Source organism: Bombina bombina, chromosome 4 (genome assembly GCF_027579735.1).
Source record: "Bombina bombina isolate aBomBom1 chromosome 4, aBomBom1.pri, whole genome shotgun sequence".
NCBI classification, from domain to species: domain Eukaryota; kingdom Metazoa; phylum Chordata; class Amphibia; order Anura; family Bombinatoridae; genus Bombina; species Bombina bombina.
The window spans coordinates 780507226-780532317 of NC_069502.1; the positions used below are offsets into that span (position 1 = coordinate 780507226).

Here is a 25092-nt window from a genome sequence, read left to right on the forward strand (position 1 = left end):
TCAGCTGGTAGGGGGCAGATTAAGATTTTTCAAGGATGTTTGGATAAATTCTGTCCAAAATCAATGGATTCTGAGTATTGTCTCTCAGGGATACCGAATAGGATTCAGAGTAAGACCTCCTGTGAGAAGATATTTTCTCTCACGCATCCCAGCAAATCCAGTAAAGGCTCAGGCTTTCCTGAAGTGTGTTTCAGATCTGAAGTTTTCAGGGGTAATCAGGCCAGTTCCGTTTCAGGAACAGGGTTTGGGGTTTTATTCAAATCTATTCATTGTCCTAAAGAAAAAAAAATCATTCAGACCAGTTCTGGATATGAAAATTTTGAATCTTTATGTAAGAGTACCAACTTTCAAAATGGTGACTATAAGGACTATTCTGCTTTTTGTTCAGCAAGGACATTATATGTCCACAATAGACTTGCAGGATGCATATCTTCATATTCCGATTCATCCAGATCATTATTAGTTTCTGAGATTCTCATTTCTAGACGAGCATTACCAATTTGTTGCTCTTCCTTTTGGCCTAGCGACAGCTCCAAGAATCTTTTCAAAGGTTTTCAGTGCCCTACTCTCTGTAATCGGGGAGCGGGGTATTGCGGTGTTTCCTTATTTGGACGATATCTTGGTACTAGCTCAGTCTTTATGTTCTGCAGAATCTCACACGAATCAACTAGTGTTGTTTCTTCGAAAACATGGTTGGAGGATCAATTTACCAAAAAGTTCTTTGATTCCTCAGACAAGGGTCACCTTTTTAGGTTTCCAGAGAGTCAGTGTCCATAACTCTGTCTCTAACAGACAAGAGACTTTTGAAATTGGTTGCAGCCTGTCGGAACATTCAGTCTCAGTCATTCCATTCAGTAGCTATGTGCATGGAAGTTTTAGGTCTCATGACTGCAGCATCGGACGCGATCCCCTTTGCTCATTTTCACATGAGACCTCTTCAGCTTTGTATGCTGAACCAGTGGTGCAGGGATTATACAAGGATATCACAATTAATATCCTTAAATCCCAATGTTCGACAATCTCTGACTTGGTGGTTAGATTACCATCGTATAGTTCAAGGGGCCTCTTTTGTTCGTCCAACCTGGACTGTGATCACAACAGATGCAAGTCTTTGAGGTTGGGGAGCTGTTTGGGGATCTTTGACAGCACAAGGAGTTTGGAAATCTCAAGAGGCGAGATTACCAATCAATATTTTGGAACTCTGTGCGATCTTCAGGGCTCTTCAGATTTGGCCTCTGTTGAAGAGAGAACCATTCATTTGTTTTCAGACAGACAATATCACAACTTTGCCATATGTCAATCATCAGGGTAGGACTCACAGTCCCCAAGCTATGAAAGAAGTATCTCGGATACTTGCTTGGGCGGAATCCAGCTCCTGTCTAATTTCTGCAGTTCATATCCAAAGTATAGACAATTGGGAAGCGGATTATCTCAGCCGTCAGACTTTACATCCAGGGGAGTGGTCGCTCCATCCAGATGTATTTTCTCAGATTGTTCAGATGTGGGGTCTTCCAGAAATAGATCTGATGGCTTCCCATCTAAACAAGAAACTACCCAGGTACCTATCCAGGTCCAGGGATCCTCAGGTGGAAGCAGTGGATGCGTTGACACTTCCTTGGTGTTATCAACCTTCTTATATTTTCCTGCCTGTAGTTCTTCTTCCAAGAGTGATCTCCAAAATCATCATTGAGCAATCATTTGTGTTGCTGGTGGCTCAAGCATGGCCTCACAGGTTTTGGTATGCGGATCTTGTTCGGATGTCCAGTTGCCAACCTTGGCCACTTCCATTAAGGCCGGACCTTCTGTCTCAAGGTCCGTTTTTCCATCAGGATCTCTATGCTTAGTCATAGAGGTTTCTCTGACTCAGTGATTAATACTATGTTACAGGCTCATAAATCTGTTTCTAGAAAGATTTATTATCGAGTTTGGAAGATTTATATTTCATGGTGTTCTTCTCATAAATTATCTTGGTATTCTTTCAGAATTCCTAGAATTTTACAGTTTCTTCAGGATGGTTTGGATAAGGCTTTGTCTGCAAGTTCCTTGAAGGGACAAATCTCTGCTCTTTCTGTTTTATTTCACAGAAAGATTGCTAAACTTCCTGATATTCACTGTTTTGTACAGGCTTTGGTTCGTATCAAGCCTGTCATTAAATCAATCTCGCCTCCTTTGAGTCTTAATTTGGTTTTGAAGGCTTTACAGGCTCCTCCTTTTGAGCCTATGCATTCTTTGGACATTAAACTACTTTCTTGGAAAGTGTTGTTCCTTTTGGCCATCTCTTCTGCTAGAAGAGTTTCTGAATTACCTGCTCTTTCTTGTGAATCTCCTTTTCTGATTTCTCCAACATAGGTGTGTCCGGTCCACGGCGTCATCCTTACTTGTGGGATATTCTCTTCCCCAACAGGAAATGGCAAAGAGCCCAGCAAAGCTGGTCACATGATCCCTCCTAGGCTCCGCCTTCCCCAGTCATTCTCTTTGCCGTTGCACAGGCAACATCTCCACGGAGATGGCTCAGAGTTTTTTGGTGTTTAAATGTAGTTTTTATTCTTCTATCAAGAGTTTGTTATTTTAAAATAGTGCTGGTATGTACTATTTACTCTGAAACAGAAAAGAGATGAAGATTTCTGTTTGTAAGAGGAAAATGATTTTAGCAACCGTTACTAAAATCGATGGCTGTTTCCACACAGGACTGTTGAGAGGAATTAACTTCAGTTGGGGGAAACAGTGAGCAGACTTTGGCTGCTTGAGGTATGACACATTTCTAACAAGACTTGGTAATGCTGGAAGCTGTCATTTTCCCTATGGGATCCGGTAAGCCATTTTCTTAATTTTCAATATAAGAATAATAGGGCTTCACAAGGGCTTTAAAGACTGGTAGACATTTTTCTGGGCCAAAACGATTACTTTATAAGCATATTTAATGGTTTATAACTTTGGAGAGTTATTTTAATCTTGGGAATTTTATTAAAAAAACGGCAGGCACTGTATTGGACACCTTTTTCACTGGGGGCCTTTTCTAGTCATAGGCAGAGCCTCATTTTCGCGCCACTAATGCGCAGTTGTTTTTGAGAAGCAAGGCATGCAGATGCATGTGTGAGGAGCTCAGATCCACTGAAAAAGCTTATTGAAGGCGTCATTTGGTATCGTATTCCCCTCTGGGCTTGGTTGGGTCTCAGCAAAGCAGATACCAGGGACTGTATAGGGGTTAAATGTAAAAACGGCTCCGGTTCCGTTATTTTAAGAGTAAAGCTTTCAAATTTGGTGTGCAATACTTTTAAGGCTTTATGACACTGGTGAAATTTTGGTGAATTTTGAACATTTCCTTCATACTTTTGCGTATATTCAGTAAAAAAGTGTGTTCAGTTTAAAATTTAAAGAGACAGTAACGGTTTTATTTTAAAACGTTTTTTGTGCTTTGTTATCAAGTTTATGCCTATTAACATGTCTGAACTATCAGATAGACGATGTTCTGTATGTTCGGAAGCCAAGGTTCCTCTCCATTTAAATATATGTGATGAATGTGACAAACAAAGTAGGGACAATGATGCCACTGATAATAATGTTGCCCAAAATGATTCCTTAAGTGAGGGGAATAAGCATGGTACTGCATCATCTCCTTCTATGTCTACACCAGTCTTGCCCACTCAGAAGGTCCCTAGTGAATCTAGTGCGCCAATCCTCCTTACTATGCAACAATTAACGGCTGTAATGGATAATTCTATTAAAAACATTTTAGCCAAAATGCCCACTTATCAGCGAAAGCGCGATTGCTCTGTTTTAGATACTGAAGAGCATGAGGACGCTGATGATAATGGTTCTGACATGCCCTTACACCAGTCTGAAGGGGCTAGGGAGGTTTTGTCTGAGGGAGAAATTTCAGATTCAGGAAAAATTTCTCAACAAGCTGAACCTGACGTTATTACATTTAAATTTAAATTGGAACATCTCCGCGCTCTGCTTAAGGAGGTGTTATCTACTCTGGATGATTGTGACAATTTGGTCATTCCAGAGAAATTATGTAAGATGGACAGGTTCCTAGAGGTCCCGGTGCCCCCCGAAGCTTTTCCTATACCCAAGCGGGTGGCGGACATTGTAAATAAAGAATGGGAAAGGCCCGGCATACCTTTTGTCCCTCCCCCTATATTTAAGAAATTATTTCCTATGGTCGACCCCAGGAAGGACTTATGGCAGACAGTCCCCAAGGTCGAGGGGGCGGTTTCTACTCTAAACAAACGCACCACTATCCCTATAGAAGATAGTTGTGCTTTTAAAGATCCTATGGATAAACAATTAGAGGGTTTGCTTAAAAAGATGTTTGTTCAGCAAGGTTACCTTCTACAACCAATTTCATGCATTGTTCCTGTCACTACAGCAGCGTGTTTCTGGTTCGAGGAACTAGAAAAGTCGCTCAATCAAGCATCCTCTTATGAGGAGGTTATGGACAGAGTTCAAGCACTTAAGTTGGCTAACTCTTTTACCTTAGACGCCACTTTGCAATTAGCTAGATTAGCGGCGAAAAATTCAGGTTTTGCTATTGTGGCGCGCAGAGCGCTTTGGCTGAAGTCTTGGTCAGCGGATGTGTCCTCCAAGAACAGATTGCTTAACATCCCTTTCAAGGGGAAAACGCTGTTTGGCCCTGACTTGAAAGAGATTATTTCAGACATCACTGGGGGAAAGGGCCACACCCTTCCTCAGGATAGGTCTTTTAAGGCTAAAAATAAAACAAATTTTCGTCCCTTTCGCAGAAACGGACCAGCCTCAAATTCTACATCCTCTAAGCAAGAGGGTAATTCTTCTCAAACCAAGCCAGCCTGGAGACCGATGCAAGGCTGGAACAAAGGTAAGCAGGCCAAGAAGCCCGCTACCGCTACCAAGACAGCATGAGATGCTGGCCCCCGATCCGGGACCGGATCTGGTGGGGGGCAGACTCTCTCTCTTCGCTCAGGCTTGGGCAAGAGATGTTCAGGATCCTTGGGCGCTAGAAATAGTTTCTCGAGGTTATCTCCTGGAATTCAAGGAACTACCCCCAAGGGGAAGGTTCCACAGGTCTCAATTGTCTTCAGACCAAATAAAAAGACAGGCATTCTTACATTGTGTAGAAGACCTGTTAAAAATGGGAGTGATTCATCCTGTTCCATTAGGAGAACAAGGGATAGGGTTTTACTCCAATCTGTTCATAGTTCCCAAAAAAGAGGGAACATTCAGGCCAATTTTGGATCTCAAGATCCTAAACAAATTTCTCAAGGTCCCATCGTTCAAGATGGAAACCATTCGGACAATTCTTCCTACCATCCAGGAAGGTCAATTCATGACCACGGTGGATTTAAAGGATGCGTATCTACATATTCCTATCCACAAGGAACATCATCGGTTCCTAAGATTCGCCTTTCTGGACAAGCATTACCAGTTTGTGGCACTTCCATTCGGACTAGCCACTGCTCCAAGAATTTTCACAAAGGTACTAGGGTCCCTTCTAGCGGTGCTAAGGCCAAGGGGCATTGCAGTAGTACCCTACTTGGACGACATACTGATTCAAGCGTCGTCTCTACCTCAAGCAAAGGCTCATACGGACATTGTCCTAGCCTTTCTCAGATCTCACGGGTGGAAAGTGAACGTAGAAAAAAGTTCTCTATTCCCGTCAACAAGAGTTCCCTTCTTGGGAACAATAATAGACTCCTTGGAAATGAAGATTTTTCTGACAGAAGCCAGAAAATCAAAACTTCTAAGCTCTTGTCAAGTTCTTCATTCTGTTCTTCTTCCTTCCATAGCGCAGTGCATGGAAGTAATAGGTTTGATGGTTGCGGCAATGGACATAGTTCCTTTTGCGCGAATTCATCTAAGACCATTACAACTGTGCATGCTCAGACAGTGGAATGGTGATTATACAGATTTGTCCCCGACGATCCAAGTAGATCAGAGGACCAGAGATTCACTCCGTTGGTGGCTGACCCTGGACATCCTGTCCCAAGGGATGAGCTTCAGAAGACCAGAGTGGGTCATTGTAACGACCGACGCCAGCCTGGTGGGCTGGGGCGCGGTCTGGAAACACCTGAAGGCTCAGGGTCTATGGTCTCGGGAAGAATCTCTTCTCCCGATAAACATTCTGGAACTGAGAGCGATATTCAATGCTCTCAAGGCTTGGCCTCAACTAGCAAAGGCCAAATTCATAAGGTTTCAATCAGACAACATGACTGTTGCATATATCAACCATCAGGGGGGAACCAGGAGTTCCCTGGCGATGGAAGAAGTGACCAAAGTAATTCAATGGGCGGAGCTTCACTCCTGCCACTTGTCTGCAATCCACATCCCAGGAGTGGAAAATTGGGAAGCGGACTTTCTGAGTCGTCAGACATTTCATCCGGGGGAGTGGGAACTCCATCCGGAAATCTTTGCCCAAATAACTCCATTATGGGGCATTCCAGACATGGATCTGATGGCGTCTCGTCAGAACTTCAAGGTTCCTTGCTACGGGTCCAGATCCAGGGATCCCAAGGCGACTCTAGTAGATGCACTAGTAGCGCCCTGGACCTTCAACCTAGCTTATGTGTTCCCACCGTTTCCTCTCATTCCCAGGCTGGTAGCCAGGATCAATCAAGAGAGGGCTTCGGTGATCTTGATAGCTCCTGCGTGGCCACGCAGAACTTGGTATGCAGACCTGGTGAATATGTCATCGGCTCCACCATGGAAGCTACCTTTGAGACGGGACCTTCTTGTTCAAGGTCCGTTCGAACATCCGAATCTGGCATCACTCCAACTGACTGCTTGGAGATTGAACGCTTGATTTTATCAAAGCGTGGGTTCTCAGATTCTGTCATTGATACTCTTATTCAGGCTAGAAAGCCTGTAACTAGGAAAATTTACCATAAAGTATGGAAGAAATATATCTGTTGGTGCGAATCGAAAGGATTCCCATGGAACAGGGTAAAAATTCCTAAGATTCTATCCTTTCTACAAGAGGGTTTGGAGAAAGGATTATCTGCAAGTTCTTTGAAGGGACAGATTTCTGCTTTATCTGTTTTACTTCACAAGAAGCTGGCGGCTGTGCCAGATGTTCAGGCTTTTGTTCAGGCTCTGGTTAGAATCAAGCCTGTTTACAAACCTTTGACTCCTCCTTGGAGTCTCAATTTAGTTCTTTCAGTTCTTCAAGGGGTTCCGTTTGAACCCTTACATTCCGTAGATATTAAGTTATTATCTTGGAAAGTTTTGTTTTTGGTTGCAATTTCTTCTGCTAGAAGAGTTTCAGAGTTATCTGCTCTGCAGTGTTCTCCTCCTTATCTGGTGTTCCATGCAGATAAGGTGGTTTTGCGTACTAAACCTGGTTTTCTTCCGAAAGTTGTTTCTAACAAAAATATTAACCAGGTGATAGTTGTGCCTTCTTTGTGTCCGAATCCAGTTTCAAAGAAGGAACGTTTGTTGCACAATTTGGATGTAGTTCATGCTCTAAAATTCTATTTAGAGGCTACAAAGGATTTCAGACAAACATCTTCCTTGTTTGTTGTTTATTCTGGTAAAAGGAGAGGTCAAAAAGCAACTTCTACCTCTCTCTCTTTTTGGCTTAAAAGCATCATCAGATTGGCTTATGAGACTGCCGGACGGCAGCCTCCTGAAAGAATCACAGCTCATTCCACTAGGGCTGTGGCTTCCACATGGGCCTTCAAGAACGAGGCTTCTGTTGATCAGATATGTAAGGCAGCGACTTGGTCTTCACTGCACACTTTTACCAAATTTTACAAATTTGATACTTTTGCTTCTTCTGAGGCTATTTTTGGGAGAAAGGTTTTGCAAACCGTGGTGCCTTCCATCTAGGTGACCTGATTTGCTCCCTCCCATCATCCGTGTCCTAAAGCTTTGGTATTGGTTCCCACAAGTAAGGATGACGCCGTGGACCGGACACACCTATGTTGGAGAAAACAGAATTTATGTTTACCTGATAAATTACTTTCTCCAACGGTGTGTCCGGTCCACGGCCCGCCCTGGTTTTTTAATCAGGTCTGATGATTTAATTTCTCTAACTACAGTCACCACGGTATCATATGATTTCTCCTATGCAAATATTCCTCCTTTACGTCGGTCGAATGACTGGGGAAGGCGGAGCCTAGGAGGGATCATGTGACCAGCTTTGCTGGGCTCTTTGCCATTTCCTGTTGGGGACGAGAATATCCCACAAGTAAGGATGATGCCGTGGACCGGACACACCGTTGGAGAAAGTAATTTATCAGGTAAACATAAATTCTGTTTTTTCATCAGAATAAGGTGGTTTTAAGGACTTTATTTAAATTCTTACCTAAGGTTGTGAATTCTAACAACATTAAAGGGATACTAACCCCACATTTTTTCTTTCGTGATTCAGATAGAGCATGCAATTTTAAGCAACTTTCTAATTTACTCCTGTTATCAATTATTCTTTGTTCTCATGTTATCTTGATTTGAAAAAGCAGTAATTAAAGGTTAGTAACCGGCCCATTTTTAGTTCAGCACCTTGGTAGCACTTGCTGATTGGTTTGCTACATTTAGCCACAAATCAGCAAGTGCTACCCAGGTTCTGAACAAAAAATGGTCCGGCTCTAAAGCTTACAGTACTGCTTTTTCAAATCAAGATAGCATGAGAACAAAGATAAATTGATAATAGGAGTAAATTAGAAGCATTCTTAAAATCTCATGCTCTATCTGAATCATGAAAGAAAAAAATTGGGTTTAGTATCCCTTTAATAGAGAAATTATTGTTCCTTCCTTGTGTCCTACTCCCAAGAATTCTTTGGAGAGATCCTTACATTCTTTGGATGTGGTAAGAGCTTTGAAATATTATTTTGACGCTACTTAAGATTTCAGGAAGTCTAGTAGGATTTCTAGTCTATTTGTTATCTTTTCTGGTTCTAGGAAAGGTCAGAAGGCTTCTGCTGTTTCCTTGGCTTCGTGGTTAAAGCTTTTGATTCATCAAGCTTATTTGGAGTCGGGGCAAGCCCCGACCTCAGAGAATTACAGCTCATTCTACTAGATCAGTCTCCACTTCATGGGCTTTTAAGAATGAAGCTTCAGTTGATCAGATTTGCAAAGCAGCAACTTGGTCTTCTTTGAATACATTTACTAAATTCTACCTTTTTGATGTATTTGCTTCTTCAGAAGCAGTTTTTGGTAGAAAAGTTCTTCAGTCAGCTGTTTCAGTTTGATTCTTCTGCTTATGTTTTAAGTTTTTCTTTTCATTTATGAGAATAAACTTATATTTTGGGTTGTGGATTAATTTTTTTTCAGCGGAAAATGGCTGTTTTTATTTTATCCCTCCCTCTCTAGTGACTCTTGCATGGAGTTCCACATCTTGGGTATTTCTATCCCATACGTCACTAGCTCATGGACTCTTGCCAATTACATGAAAGAAAACATAATTTATGTAAGAACTTACCTGATAAATTAATTTCTTTCATATTGGCAAGAGTCCATGAGGCCCACCCTTTTTATGGTGGTTATGATTTTTTTTGTATAAAGCACAATTATTTCCATATTCCTTTGTTGATGCTTTTACTCCTTTCTTTATCACCCCACTTCTTGGCTATTCGTTAAACTGAATTGTGGGTGTGGTGAGGGGTGTATTTATAGGCATTTTGAGGTTTGGGAAACTTTGCCCCTCCTGGTAGGATTTTATATCCCATACGTCACTAGCTCATGGACTCTTGCCAATATGAAAGAAATGAATTTATCAGGTAAGTTTTTACATAAATACAATTTTTACAAAAAAGCAGTAATTTAGATATGGATTGATTATAACACCTAGTGTTCATTTTGACAGCAAATTTTTTTTGACTTTTGACTAAAATGTCATTTCGATTTAGTTTTCGTCAGTCTTTTGACTAAAATGTCATTTTAGTTTTAGTCATCAGAATTTCTATAGTTTTATGCTCATTTTAGTTTTAGTCGACGAAATTAACACTGGTTTGAAAAAATGCTAGTAGAAATCCAAATGTGTATATGGAAATGTGCTATCCTAATACATTTTTATGTTTTCAGAATAATTTGCCAAGTACTTGTTTTAATATAATTATTATTCTCTGTTTTACAGAACCCAAAAATTCTTCTCCTTGATGAAGCAACAAGGTAAATAAAATAATGTATCTGTGTTGACAAAATAAAATAGTATTTATTCAGCAGGCTTGGCATGTTGTCCAATGTTAGGCTCAAGGGCTACAATGCATGCAGTCCTCCATTGTTTTTTTGGGTGACTTCCACATCCTGCAGCACTTCTCTACCTCTTACCATGGGTAAACCAGGTAATAAATGTGTTCTCTGCATCAATCCCCATGTATGTTTTCTGGGTCTAGGAATATATTTGGTTATATAAGTATTTATTCTTCTAAAAGTTATTCACCAGCCTTGCAAGTAAAAAAATAAATGTGGCACCTTAATTTAAGAAGTTACACCCTGATAAAGATATTAATGAACGTGTTTTAGTTGGATTTTGTTGATCCAAGGGCTGGCAAGGGTTTTATTGATCAACAAAACACAACTGACTGATTGGCACAGCTCTGGAGCTTGTGTGTTTATCATTTAATAGACGGTTGCACCACCTTTCAGTAATGGGTTTAATGCCCTATAAATATCATCTATCAGCAGTCTCTAGCTCCATTTGTTTTATAGTTCATGTCAGGGCTTATAGATCCTTGATTTTCTGAGCAAATACACATTTCTTTCATATAGGGGGCGAGAGTCCATGAGCTGTTATGTATGGGATATACATTCCTACCAGGAGGAGGAAAAGTTTCCCAAACCTCAAAACCCTATAAAACCCCTCCCACCTCACTCATACCTCAGTTTTAAACTTTGCCTCTGTTGGAGGTGGTTGAAGCATGATGATGTGCTTGATTTCTTCAGTGAAGGGCACTTCAAAGCATATTGAAGGGGGGCGGAGCCAGCTCTGAGCCTGGAAGGTCGCATGTTCCCGCAGCTCCAACTACATATTATTAAAAAATGCATATTTGACCTTCCTACTCAGCATACATCTTACCAATAAGGTGCCTAATGGATTACTGAGCTCCTCTCAGAAAAAATGGAGACAGATAGATCATAAGAAGTTATGCTGTCCTATCAGTTTTGCCGATGGAACTAGATGAGGCCTACTAGGAGCAGCCATCTTTAACCTACGTGAGGTGGGCTATTCACAAAAATCACTTCCAAGCTCATTATGGCTTACGCTTGTCACATCCTGGAGGGTATCAAAGCCCTTTTGAAGCTATATCAGCTCCGCTTCGCAGAGACTTTAAATTCTATCATGGACCTACCTATTCCAGTAGCTCCGACCCAGCCTAGCGGTGTACCGGAGGATATGCTATCTAGCGATCTGTTGCAACGCAGCAGCACGCCACTGAGTAAGATCTCGCTCTTCACACAGGAGGCTGGAACCCTCTGCTTGCGGTCTGGCTCTTGCGAGGGACATATTGAAGTTCAGTGGTCTGGCGATCTGGGGCGGGCTTCACGGAGACCCAAGAGGCTGGCAGAGAGAAGGGAAGATTCCGATAGTGCTAGGGGTCAGTTTGATTGCCCTTATCTTTGTTCCGCTGTTCCAGGATGGCAGACAGTAGCAGCGCAAATTTCCTCTCAGCGCCTGCCGCTCCATTTGTCCCCTGCAATCTGGTGCAAGACCTTCCAAGCACTAGCTGTGACCCTATATCCTACGCTCATGTTACCACTCTGGAAGACAGGCATCGGATAGAAAAAAAAAAAAAAAAAAGTTGTGCTTCCTACTGGGACTTACGGCTGGCGATAGGTTAAATATGGACCCTCTGCTGAACCTCCAATAAACCTAGTAGTGACATTTTCTTCTTGGCCGCTTACTAAGCTTGGACTTGAGTTGCAGCCTGCTCCAGGACATGGACACGCTATTTTCTTTAACATCGCTTGGTTCTGTTTGGCTCAGCAGGTTTATATAACAGTTCTTCTAAGATAATTGTTCCTCAAAAGTTAAAGTTTGTCTAAATGTATAACGGTAACTCCGCTGACTGCTCTATTGGCTTAAATGCTATACCTAGACTCTCCTTCACGGCACTGAACTTTACACTGGACTTAAACTACTTTGAGATAGGCTGGGTGTGGAAGGAACTGAGCTTATTTGTTATGCAAAATTTATTGCTTGCCTAATTATATAATAGCAACTGAGTTGACTGTTCTAATGGGCTAATTGTTATACCAAAACCACCTTCCATCAGGTTTTTCCCCTATTGTTGGTTGCCCATACCCTTACTACAACATGGTGTCTTATATTTGTAGTGCTCAGTTTGCCTGTTCTGGGTGCTCAATATAGCTCATATGCTTGTTTATTAATCTAGGTCCTATACCACGTTTAAAACCTGTTTATGTCATAGATAGATATCAATTTAGCTAACCGATTGATAGTACTGCAAGGTTGGCTGTGAGCACCTGTGTGCATGACGTACTTTTAGCTCTGTGGGATAGTATGTGGGCAGATACCCTTCGTGTTACGCTATTGCCAAATATGCTATGATATATTGAGTAAGACTGTATTGCAGTACCATAGCTACAATTACACTACCCCTTTGCATAATAGCTGACAGCAGCAGGCTACGGATTAAATGTGTTTCTTCTCTTCCAAACTGATTTTGCACAAGAGGGATAAATGCACTCGTATAAATATAGGAGGGCTACAGTTCTATACAATTTTACAACATTCTAGCTTGATGGGTTAAAGGTGCTTTAGATGAGTTCTTGTTTCTAGAGGTGTTAGACAGTTGTATTTACCATGCCTTGTTTATAAATACCTGGGTTTCATATAAGGGCTGTCGGTTAGGATCCAGCTGACCGCCTATAGATCTAATACATATATGCACACTTATACTCCCTCACACACTCTATATAGCTAATCGACACTGTGGTTGGAAATAAAACATGTTATGCTGTCCCCTGACATTTTGAATGCCCCTAAGGCTTAGGTGTTTGCGGCCGAGACCCCTGAGCCTTCCCCATCTGTACTACTGCAGATGACATGGCCATCATATATATGAAAAGAAGACCAAATAATTAGATGGGAAATACTAGTATTCCTCATTAGATAGATACCTCAATCCTCACAGATAGCTTCAAACTTTTGTCCCTCATTAGAACTTATATACTGCTACATGTAGCCTTTCATTTATGCATTTCACATGTATACCTATGCAGGCTGGCCCTGCATTGAGTCGTAATTTTGATATACATCCAGTAGTTTACATGTTTCTATGAATGTATACATGTCTGTGCTACCCTGCAATACCGAAGCCAGTCTACTTGATACATTAAGCACCTGTTGTCTATTATATGTGTTCGCCTACCCTCCTTTTCATTCGCAACAAACCTCTAAGTCCTTAAGTTATTTATTTCATTCATCTCACTATCATTACCACCTCCTCCCCCCCCACCACCATAAAGAACCTCCTTTTACAGGAGAGCTAACTACGCGGCTTATCTTACCTATGCCGCATCTCCATCATAGTTCTTTCCCAATAGCACCATATGTCTTTACTTCATAATAACCCTTATTGTTCCACACTCTAACTACCTTCTTTAAATCAGTTGAAAGAGTTATTCTAATTAGACATATGTCCAAGAGAGACTATTCTTATCATCCTATTTCCTCTAGACATCATTTTAGAAGATAGGAGTCCACAAGTGGCTTCTTTTATTAAGAGAGGAAAATACTATAAAGCAGAAAATGAGGTTTCAGTTTTGCCTGTTACATATAAATATAGAGGGATTACTTTGGGTTTTCTCATGAACAATCTTTATCTCTATGTGACTATAGTATAGTTTTGAACTCCAAAATATTGTCATGGTTTGAAAGAATGTATCTGAATGTTTATGTAACATGTTTATTTGATGTTGTTTTGTCAATAACCTCAATAAAAAACTTATTTAAAAAAAAAAAAAAAAAAAGCATATTGAAGCCCAGTTGCCCTCAGATTACAGCTATATCCATTCCCTAGTAATTTCCCGGCTTGCCTACTGTAACAACCTACTAACTGGCCTTCCTCTCTCCCGCCTCTCCCCCCTTCAATCCATCCTAAATGCCTCTGCTAGGCTAATCCACCTCTCCCGACACTCTATCTGCCGCACCCCTCTGTGAGTCCCTTCACTGGCTCCCAATTCACAGCAGAATTAAATTCAAAATTCACACTCTGACCTACAAAGCCCTTACCAATGCAGTCCCCCCATACCTGTCCTCACTCATCAACAAATATACTCCAGCCCATCCCCTAAGATCCAACAATGATCTTCTCCTTGCCTTTTCTACCATCACCAGGACTTCTCTCGTGCGGCAGCAACCCTCTGGAACGCACTTCCTCGAGCTCTCAGACTTTCCCCCAACCTCTCCTCCTTTAAACGCTCCCTAAAGACCTTCTTGTTCAGGGAAGCCTATAAGCAAATCAGTAACTAATGAATTCCACTTGCCTAATAGTTGCCCTCATCTAACTTCACACTAACATGATTCCCACCTTTGCATTCCCCACCTCGTGTTTCTCACCCTCCTACCCATTTAGATTGTAAGTTCCCACAGGAACAGGGCTCCCAATTCCTCCTGTATTTGTTTGTTAAATTTTGTCTGGTGTCTCATATTGTACTGTCCTTTTATCTTGACCAGCGTTGCAGAATCTGTTGGTGCTTTATAAATAAAGAATAATAATAATAATTACAATGCTTGTCAGAGGGATGTGATTGGAGTACTGCCTCATGCTAAAATGTTTTTGCCTCATGGAAAATCCTACAGATCGACGTTTACTCCTATTCCATTACCTCTGCTGATATGTTTCAGTACTGGTTTGGCTGTCTGCTACTAAGTGGACGAGTGTCTGTCGGTAAGTATGTTTTGTATTTTTTAATAGACACTCACAGCTATGTTTATGGGCACTTTTAAGATGTTCAAAAGTTTAACTGTGTATGTACTGTAGACCCTGGGACAGATACTTACTCTTTCAAGGCATATTTTTTCCATTAGTGAAAAAGCTTGCCTTAAAGGGTAATAGTAATTATTGCATCTATTTCTCCAACATAGGTGTGTCCGGTCCACGGCGTCATCCTTACTTGTGGGATATTCTCTTCCCCAACAGGAAATGGCAAAGAGCCCAGCAAAGCTGGTCACATGATCCCTCCTAGGCTCCGCCTACCCCAGTCATTCTCTTTGCCGTTGTACAGGCAACATCTCCACGGAGATGGCTTAGAGTTTTTTAGTGTTTAACTGTAGTTTTTATTATTCAATCAAGAGTTTGTTATTTTGAAATAGTGCTGGTATGTACTATTTACTCAGAAACAGAAAAGAGATGAAGATTTCTGTTTGTATGAGGAAAATGATTTTAGCAACCGTCACTAAAATCCATGGCTGTTCCACACAGGACTGTTGAGAGCAATTAACTTCAGTTGGGGGAACAGTGTGCAGTCTCTTGCTGCTTGAGGTATGACACATTCTAACAAGACGATGTAATGCTGGAAGCTGTCATTTTCCCTATGGGATCCGGTAAGCCATGTTTATTACGATCGTAAATAAGGGCTTCACAAGGGCTTATTAAGACTGTAGACTTTATTTGGGCTAAATCGATTCATTATTAACATATATTTAGCCTTGAGGAATCATTTTATCTGGGTATTTTGATATATTGATATCGGCAGGCACTGTATTAGACACCTTATTCTTTAGGGGCTTTCCCAAAGCATAAGCAGAGCCTCATTTTCGCGCCGGTGTTGCGCACTTGTTTTTGAGAGGCATGGCATGCAGTCGCATGTGAGAGGAGCTCTGATACTTAGAAAGGACTTTCTGAAGGCGTCATTTGGTATCGTATTCCCCTTTGGGCTTGGTTGGGTCTCAGCAAAGCAGATACCAGGGACTGTAAAGGGGTTAAAGTTCAAAACGGCTCCGGTTCCGTTATTTTTATGGGTTAAAGCTTCCAAATTTGGTGTGCAATACTTTTAAGGCTTTAAGACACTGTGGTGAAAATTTGGTGAATTTTGAACAATTCCTTCATGTTTTTTCGCAATTGCAGTAATAAAGTGTGTTCAGTTTAAAATTTAAAGTGACAGTAACGGTTTTATTTTAAAACGTTTTTTGTACTTTGTTATCAAGTTTATGCCTGTTTAACATGTCTGAACTACCAGATAGACTGTGTTCTGAATGTGGGGAAGCCAGAATTCCTATTCATTTAAATAAATGTGATTTATGTGAAAATGACAATGATGCCCAAGATGATTCCTCAAGTGAGGGGAGTAAGCATGGTACTGCATCATTCCCTCCTTCGTCTACACGAGTCTTGCCCACTCAGGAGGCCCCTAGTACATCTAGCGCGCCAATACTCCTTACTATGCAACAATTAACGGCTGTAATGGATAATTCTGTCAAAAACATTTTAGCCAAAATGAACACTTATCAGCGTAAGCGCGGCTGCTCTGTTTTAGATACTGAAGAGCATGACGACGCTGATAATAATATTTCTGAAGGGCCCCTAACCCAGTCTGATGGGGCCAGGGAGGTTTTGTCTGAGGGAGAAATTACTGATTCAGGGAACATTTCTCAACAGGCTGAACCTGATGTGATTGCATTTAAATTTAAGTTGGAACATCTCCGCATTCTGCTTAAGGAGGTATTATCCACTCTGGATGATTGTGACAAGTTGGTCATCCCAGAGAAACTATGTAAAATGGACAAGTTCCTAGAGGTGCCGGGGCTCCCAGAAGCTTTTCCTATACCCAAGCGGGTGGCGGACATTGTTAATAAAGAATGGGAAAGGCCCGGTATTCCTTTCGTCCCTCCCCCCATATTTAAAAAATTGTTTCCTATGGTCGACCCCAGAAAGGACTTATGGCAGACAGTCCCCAAGGTCGAGGGAGCGGTTTCCACTTTAAACAAACGCACCACTATACCCATAGAGGATAGTTGTGCTTTCAAAGATCCTATGGATAAAAAATTAGAAGGTTTGCTTAAAAAGATGTTTGTTCAGCAAGGTTACCTTCTACAACCTATTTCATGCATTGTCCCTGTCGCTACAGCCGCATGTTTCTGGTTTGATGATCTGATAAAGGCGGTCGATAGTGATTCTCCTCCTTTGGAGGAGATTATGGACAGAATCAATGCTCTCAAATTGGCTAATTCTTTCACCCTAGACGCCACTTTGCAATTGGCTAGGTTAGCGGCTAAGAATTCTGGGTTTGCTATTGTGGCGCGCAGAGCGCTTTGGTTGAAATCTTGGTCGGCTGATGCGTCTTCCAAGAACAAGCTACTTAACATTCCTTTCAAGGGGAAAACGCTGTTTGGCCCTGACTTGAAAGAGATTATCTCTGATATCACTGGGGGTAAGGGCCACGCCCTTCCTCAGGATCGGCCTTTCAAGGCCAAAAATAAACCTAATTTTCGTCCCTTTCGTAGAAACGGACCAGCCCAAGGTGCTACGTCCTCTAAGCAAGAGGGTAATACTTCTCAAGCCAAGCCAGCTTGGAGACCAATGCAAGGCTGGAACAAGGGAAAGCAGGCCAAGAAACCTGCCACTGCTACCAAGACAGCATGAAATGTTGGCCCCCGATCCGGGACCGGATCTGGTGGGGGGCAGACTCTCTCTCTTCGCTCAGGCTTGGGCAAGAGATGTTCTGGATCCTTGGGCGCTAGAAATAGTCTCCCAAGGTTATCTTCTGGAATTCAAGGGACTTCCCCCAAGGGGGAGGTTCCACAGGTCTCAGTTGTCTTCAGACCACATAAAAAGACAGGCATTCTTACATTGTGTAGAAGACCTGTTAAAAATGGGAGTGATTCATCCTGTTCCATTAAGAGAACAAGGGATGGGGTTCTACTCCAATCTGTTCATAGTTCCCAAAAAAGAGGGAACGTTCAGACCAATCTTAGATCTCAAGATCTTAAACAAGTTTCTCAAGGTTCCATCGTTCAAGATGGAAACCATTCGAACTATTCTTCCTTCCATCCAGGAAGGTCAATTCATGACCACGGTGGATTTAAAGGATGCGTATCTACATATTCCTATCCACAAGGAACATCATCGGTTCCTAAGGTTCGCATTCCTGGACAAACATTACCAGTTCGTGGCGCTTCCTTTCGGATTGGCCACTGCTCCAAGGATTTTCACAAAGGTACTAGGGTCCCTTCTAGCTGTGCTAAGACCAAGGGGCATTGCTGTAGTACCTTACTTGGACGACATTCTGATTCAAGCGTCGTCCCTTCTTCAAGCAAAGGCTCACACGGACATTGTCCTGGCCTTTCTCAGATCTCACGGATGGAAAGTGAACGTGGAAAAGAGTTCTCTATCCCCGTCAACAAGGGTTCCCTTCTTGGGAACAATAATAGACTCTTTAGAAATGAGGATTTTTCTGACAGAGGCCAGAAAAACAAAACTTCTAGACTCTTGTCGGATACTTCATTCCGTTCCTCTTCCTTCCATAGCTCAGTGCATGGAAGTGATCGGGTTGATGGTAGCGGCAATGGACATAGTTCCTTTTGCGCGCATTCATCTAAGACCATTACAACTGTGCATGCTCAGTCAGTGGAATGGGGACTATACAGACTTGTCTCCGAAGATACAAGTAAATCAGAGGACCAGAGATTCACTCCGTTGGTGGCTGTCCCTGGACAACCTGTCACAAGGGATGACATTCCGCAGACCAGAGTGGGTCATTGTCACGACCGACGCCAGTCTGATGGGCTGGGGCGCGGTCTGGGGATCCCTGAAAGCTCAGGGTCTTTGGTCTCGGGAAGAATCTCTTCTACCGATAAACATTCTGGAACTGAGAGCGATATTCAATGCTCTCAAGGCTTGGCCTCAGCTAGCGAGGGCCAAGTTCATACGGTTTCAATCAGACATGACAACTGTTGCGTACATCAACCATCAGGGGGGAACAAGGAGTTCCCTAGCGATGGAAGAAGTGACCAAAATCATTCTATGGGCGGAGTCTCACTCCTGCCACCTGTCTGCTATCCACATCCCAGGAGTGGAAAATTGGGAAGCGGACTTTCTGAGTCGTCAGACATTGCATCCGGGGGAGTGGGAACTCCATCCGGAAATCTTTGCCCAAGTCACTCAGCTGTGGGGCATTCCAGACATGGATCTGATGGCCTCTCGTCAGAACTTCAAGGTTCCTTGCTACGGGTCCAGATCCAGGGATCCCAAGGCGGCTCTAGTGGATGCACTAGTAGCACCTTGGACCTTCAAACTAGCTTATGTGTTCCCGCCGTTTCCTCTCATCCCCAGGCTGGTAGCCAGGATCAATCAGGAGAGGGCGTCGGTGATCTTGATAGCTCCTGCGTGGCCACGCAGGACTTGGTATGCAGATCTGGTGAATATGTCATCGGCTCCACCTTGGAAGCTACCTTTGAGACGAGACCTTCTTATTCAGGGTCCGTTCGAACATCCGAATCTGGTTTCACTCCAGCTGACTGCTTGGAGATTGAACGCTTGATTTTATCGAAGCGAGGGTTCTCGGATTCTGTTATCGATACTCTTGTTCAGGCCAGAAAGCCTGTAACTAGAAAGATTTACCACAAAATTTGGAAAAAATATATCTGTTGGTGTGAATCTAAAGGATTCCCTTGGGACAAGGTTAAGATTCCTAGGATTCTATCCTTCCTTCAAGAAGGATTGGAAAAGGGTTTATCTGCAAGTTCCCTGAAGGGACAGATTTCTGCCTTGTCGGTGTTACTTCACAAAAAACTGGCTGCTGTGCCAGATGTTCAAGCCTTTGTTCAGGCTCTGGTTAGAATTAAGCCTGTTTACAAACCTTTGACTCCTCCTTGGAGTCTCAATTTAGTTCTTTCAGTTCTTCAGGGGGTTCCGTTTGAACCCTTGCATTCCGTTGATATTAAGTTATTATCTTGGAAAGTTTTGTTTTTAGTTGCAATTTCTTCTGCCAGAAGAGTTTCAGAATTATCTGCTCTGCAGTGTTCTCCTCCTTATCTGGTGTTTCATGCAGATAAGGTGGTTTTACGTACTAAACCTGGTTTTCTTCCAAAAGTTGTTTCTAACAAAAACATTAACCAGGAGATTATCGTACCTTCTCTGTGTCCGAAACCAGTTTCAAAGAAGGAACGTCTGTTGCACAATTTGGATGTTGTTCGCGCTCTAAAATTCTATTTAGATGCTACAAAGGATTTTAGACAAACATCTTCCTTGTTTGTTGTTTATTCCGGTAAAAGGAGAGGTCAAAAAGCAACTTCTACCTCTCTCTCTTTTTGGATTAAAAGCATCATCAGATTGGCTTACGAGACTGCCGGACGGCAGCCTCCCGAAAGAATCACAGCTCATTCCACTAGGGCTGTGGCTTCCACATGGGCCTTCAAGAACGAGGCTTCTGTTGATCAGATATGTAGGGCAGCGACTTGGTCTTCACTGCACACTTTTACCAAATTTTACAAGTTTGATACTTTTGCTTCTTCTGAGGCTATTTTTGGGAGAAAGGTTTTGCAAGCCGTGGTGCCTTCCATTTAGGTGACCTGATTTGCTCCCTCCCTTCATCCGTGTCCTAAAGCTTTGGTATTGGTTCCCACAAGTAAGGATGACGCCGTGGACCGGACACACCTATGTTGGAGAAAACAGAATTTATGTTTAACTGATAAATTACTTTCTCCAACGGTGTGTCCGGTCCACGGCCCGCCCTGGTTTTTTTTTTTTTAATCAGGTCTGATAATTTATTTTCTTTAACTACAGTCACCACGGTACCATATGGTTTCTCCTATGCAAATATTCCTCCTTAACGTCGGTCGAATGACTGGGGTAGGCGGAGCCTAGGAGGGATCATGTGACCAGCTTTGCTGGGCTCTTTGCCATTTCCTGTTGAGGAAGAGAATATCCCACAAGTAAGGATGACGCCGTGGACCGGACACACCGTTGGAGAAAGTAATTTATCAGGTAAACATAAATTCTGTTTTTTTTTACTGAAATATCTTTGCCATAATGGAGCAGCACCATTCTGTTGCTACATTTACCATATTAACTGAGTGTACTGAAACACTGAAGTAGCCTCTTCTGCTCATTTATGTGGCTTATGCTTTGATTATTTATCGCATACCGATCAATATAATGATGTGTCTGTGTACTTATGCACCTACTGTCCCCTCCTTACAGATAGATGCAGATGGCGTACCTCCAGAAATAATAACAAAATATAATTTCTACTGCCATTACAAAGGCCCTGGCTTCATTATCTCTTTGAATAAGTGAAAAAGGTCTGTTAAAATTTGACATTCTTCGAGTAATATATGTCCTGACCTATAGCATACTGAAGAATCTTCGAACGATGAGGATTCATCTAACAGTCAGGCTCCCTCATCTGACATACAACCTGATAATTCCTCCTTTTTATTTAAAATTCAACATATGCGTTCTCTTTTGAAGGAACTTTAGGGGCTGAGGAATCTAAACCTGATGATAAACCCTGTAATAGTTTAAATTCAGTATATAAAACTGTTGTCAATCTCCCTGAGATTTTCCCCACACCTGATGTTGTCTCTGACAAGGTTGCTAAGGAATGGTCTAAACAAAGGATACACAAAATGAGAGGGCACTAATAAACAGGAAAACCAACACACTTAATCTATGGACACTGTGGTCTAAACCAGGTGGCTCTTTTAATCCTTCTACAAGGTTTAAGAAACTATATCCTGTACCTACTGCTAACATAGAGTTATGGGAAACGGTTCCCCAAAGTTGATGGGGCCATTTCCACTCTGGCTAAATGCACTACTATTCCTCTAGAAGACAGTACTTATTTTAAAGACCCTTTAGACAGAAATTTTGAATCTTATCTGAGAAGGGCATTTTTACATACTGGCTATATACCTAGACCAGCTATATCTATTGCTGACGTGGCTGCTGCTTCTACTTACTGGTGATCTTGCACAGCAGTTATCCACTGACCCTGAATATTCAAATCTATTGAATTTACTTCAAAATGCAAATAATTTGTATGATATTATGAAAATTAACATCAAAAGCATGTCTCTAGTTATACTTACCAGAAGAGCCCTATGGTTTAAATCCTGGAATGCTGACATGGTGTCTAAAATTGGATTACTATCTCTTTCTTTCCAAGTAAAGAAATTGTTTGGTTCTCAAATAGATTCTTTTATTTCTACTATTATTAAAGGTAAAGGAGATTTTCTTCCTCAAGACAAAAAGTCCAAAGGAAAATTCAGAGCTCCTAATTGTTTTCATTCCTTTCGTCAGAATAGAGAACAGAAAACGAATTCCTCCCTTAAACTCTCTGGTTCAGTCTGGAGACTCACTTGAAATTGGAACAAATCCAAACAGAATAAGAAGTCTAATCCGTCTCTAAGACCACATGAAGGTACGGCCCCAACCCAGTATCACTGGTAGGGGGCAGATTAAACCTTTTTTCCCAGAAACATGGGTTATAATCTATCCTAAATCTTTGGATTTAAAACATTATTTCTCAGGGATATCGAATTAGATTCAAAATAAGACCTCCAACAGGAAGGTTTTTTTATAACTCATATTCCAAAACATCCAATAAAAGCTCAAGCTTTTCTTCAATCTGTCTCAGATCTTGAAAATATGGGAGTAGTTGTTCCAGTTCCTTTGCAGGAATAGGGGATGGGATTTTATTCAAATCTCTTCAGTGTACCAAATAAGGAACACTCTTTTAGACCAATTCTGGAGCTGAAAACTCTAAACAAATTTGTAAGAATACCAACTTGCAAAAATTGAAACTATGAGGGCTATTCTGCCTTTTATTTAACAAGGTCACTTCATGTCCACAATAGATTTACAAGATTTTTACCTTCACATCCGAATTCACCCCGAACATTACCAATTTCTGATGTTCTCTTTTCTGGAAAAGCATTATCAATTTGTTGCTCTTCCGTTTGGTCTAACTACAGCTTCAAGAATATTTACCAAGGTTCCTCAGAAAAAAGGTCACCTTTTTAGGTTTCCAGATAACAGAAGAGAGACTAATAAAATTGATAGAGGACAAAAATACTCCGGCAAACCTCCAGGCGCTATGAATAAAACGTGGTACTTTATTGTAAACAGGTACAAACAGGTAAAAAAAATTATAAAAACAAAGTCTCTTAGCAGGAGTGTGTGTCTAATAATAAAATTGATATCAGCTTTTCTGAACCTTCAGTCTCTCTCGTTCCCTTCAGTGGCTCTTGTGTATGGAAGTACTAGGTCTCATGATTGCAGCTTTGGATGCAATTCCATTTGCTCGATTTCATATAAGACCTCTTCAACTTTATATGCTGCACCAATAGTGCAAGGATTATACTCGGCTATTCCAACAGATATTCTTAGATCCCAGCATGCACCTATCTCTGACTTGGTGGCTGAATCACCAGTCTATTATTCAGGGGGCTTCTTTTGCTGGTCCTACCGGTCTGTGATCACCACAGATGCAAGTCTTTCAGGTTAGGGAGCTGTCTGGGGGGGGGGGGGTCTCTGACAGCACAAGGAGTTTGGAATCCTTGAGAGGCTAGGTTGCCAATTAATATTTTACAACTCCATGCAGTGTTCATGTCACAGCGGTAGCTGATGTCAATCACCAAGCGGAAACTCGCAGTTCCCTATCCATGATAGAAGTATCTTGAATCCTCTCTTGGGCAGAAACCAATTTCTGCCTCATCACTATAATTCACATCCCAGGTGTAGACAACTGGGAGATAGACTACCTCAATCGTCAGTCCCTACATCTAGGAAAGTGGTCTCTCCACCAAGATGTGTTGTATCTGATTGTAAAACACTGGGGCCTTCCAGAAATAGATCTGAAGGCCTCTCGTTTGAACAACAAACTTTCCAGGTACCTTGTGAGGTACAGGGATCCTCAGGCAGAGTTATTGGATGCTCTCGCAGTTCCCTGGTCTTTCCAGCCTGCTTATATATTTCCCCCTCTGATCCTACTCTCCAGAGTGCCATGGTTGTTCAAGCTAGAAGTGCCTTATGGCTAAAGTCTTGGTTAGCAGATATAGTCTGTAAGACTATGCTGGTATCTCCTTTTCAAGGGCAAATACTTTTTAGCCCAAGACTAAATGCCAATATTGCCACAATCACTGGATGTAAAGGCTCCTTCCTACCTTATGACAAATCTAATTGCAAGCAGAGGCATTCAGGACATGTATCTCAGTAAGAAAAAAATAGAGGGCAGGATCTTCCTCTACCCAGCAATTAAGCTCTCCCAAAACCTATTGGAAGTCCAATGCTTCCTTGTCTAAAAGCAAACAGTGCTAGAAGCCTCAAAATCCACATGAAGGTGTAGGCCCCAGTCCAGATCAGATTCTGGTATTGGGCAGATTGAATCTCTTTTTTTGGAGGCTTGAATAAGATCTGTTCAGCATCCTTGGGTATTGGATATCACTGCACATGGGTATCAAATAGGCTTTCATTCAAAACTCCAGAGAGGATTATTTATCCTGTCTTAAATTCCTGGAGATCCAGTAAAGGCAATAGGTTTCCTAGCTTGTGGTCAAGCTCTAGAATGGATGGGAGTCATAGTCTCAGTTCCAGTCAGGGATTTTACTTCAATCTGTTTACCATCCCAAAGAAAGAAGGCACCTTTCGGCCTATTCTAGATCTTAAGAAAAATTTAACTGAACAAATTTATGAAAGTTTCCCTCCTTAAAGATGGAACCCTTTCACATTATACTTCCTTTAGTGCAAGAGGGTCAATTTATGTTTACAATGCCTACTTACAAATACCTATTTATAGGGTTCATGTAAGATTCCTCAACAGGCTTTATCAATTTGTGGTAGTTTCATTTAGCCTAGCCAAAGCTCCCTGAGGCCCTGATATTCAAAGGTTCTCCAGCTTGGAGAGAAATTGCATTTCAGATTTCACAGTGGCTGAACCCATTGAATATTCAAAAGAAAAAGGGCGGAACTCTCCAGCACTGCGAGATCTCTCTTATTTCTATATATGAAGGAGAGACAAGCCCAGTGCAATATGAGAGTTTTGTTACACTTTGTGCTTTATATTTTAGATTGATTTATACTTTAGATTGGGTCTTTCAGTATTATAGCATTTAAGCTTTACACTTTCTCATTTATATTTTAATACACTTAGATCTAGATCTAGCAGTGATTTTGCAATTCTGATTAGGTTTTGAAAGTCTCTGTGTTA

At 41.7% G+C, this 25092-nt stretch overlaps 1 protein-coding gene across 2 annotated transcripts in view; it reads left to right on the forward strand.

Moving 5' to 3' along the window:
• ABCB10 (ATP binding cassette subfamily B member 10) overlaps window positions 1–25092 on the forward strand; it is a 332203-nt gene that overhangs the window by 271404 nt on the left and 35707 nt on the right. For both annotated transcript variants that reach the window (XM_053711149.1, XM_053711150.1), the window contains one exon: window positions 10052–10086. In XM_053711149.1, coding sequence (XP_053567124.1) covers window positions 10052–10086 — 35 coding nt within the window. The remainder of the gene's footprint in view (window positions 1–10051; window positions 10087–25092) is intronic.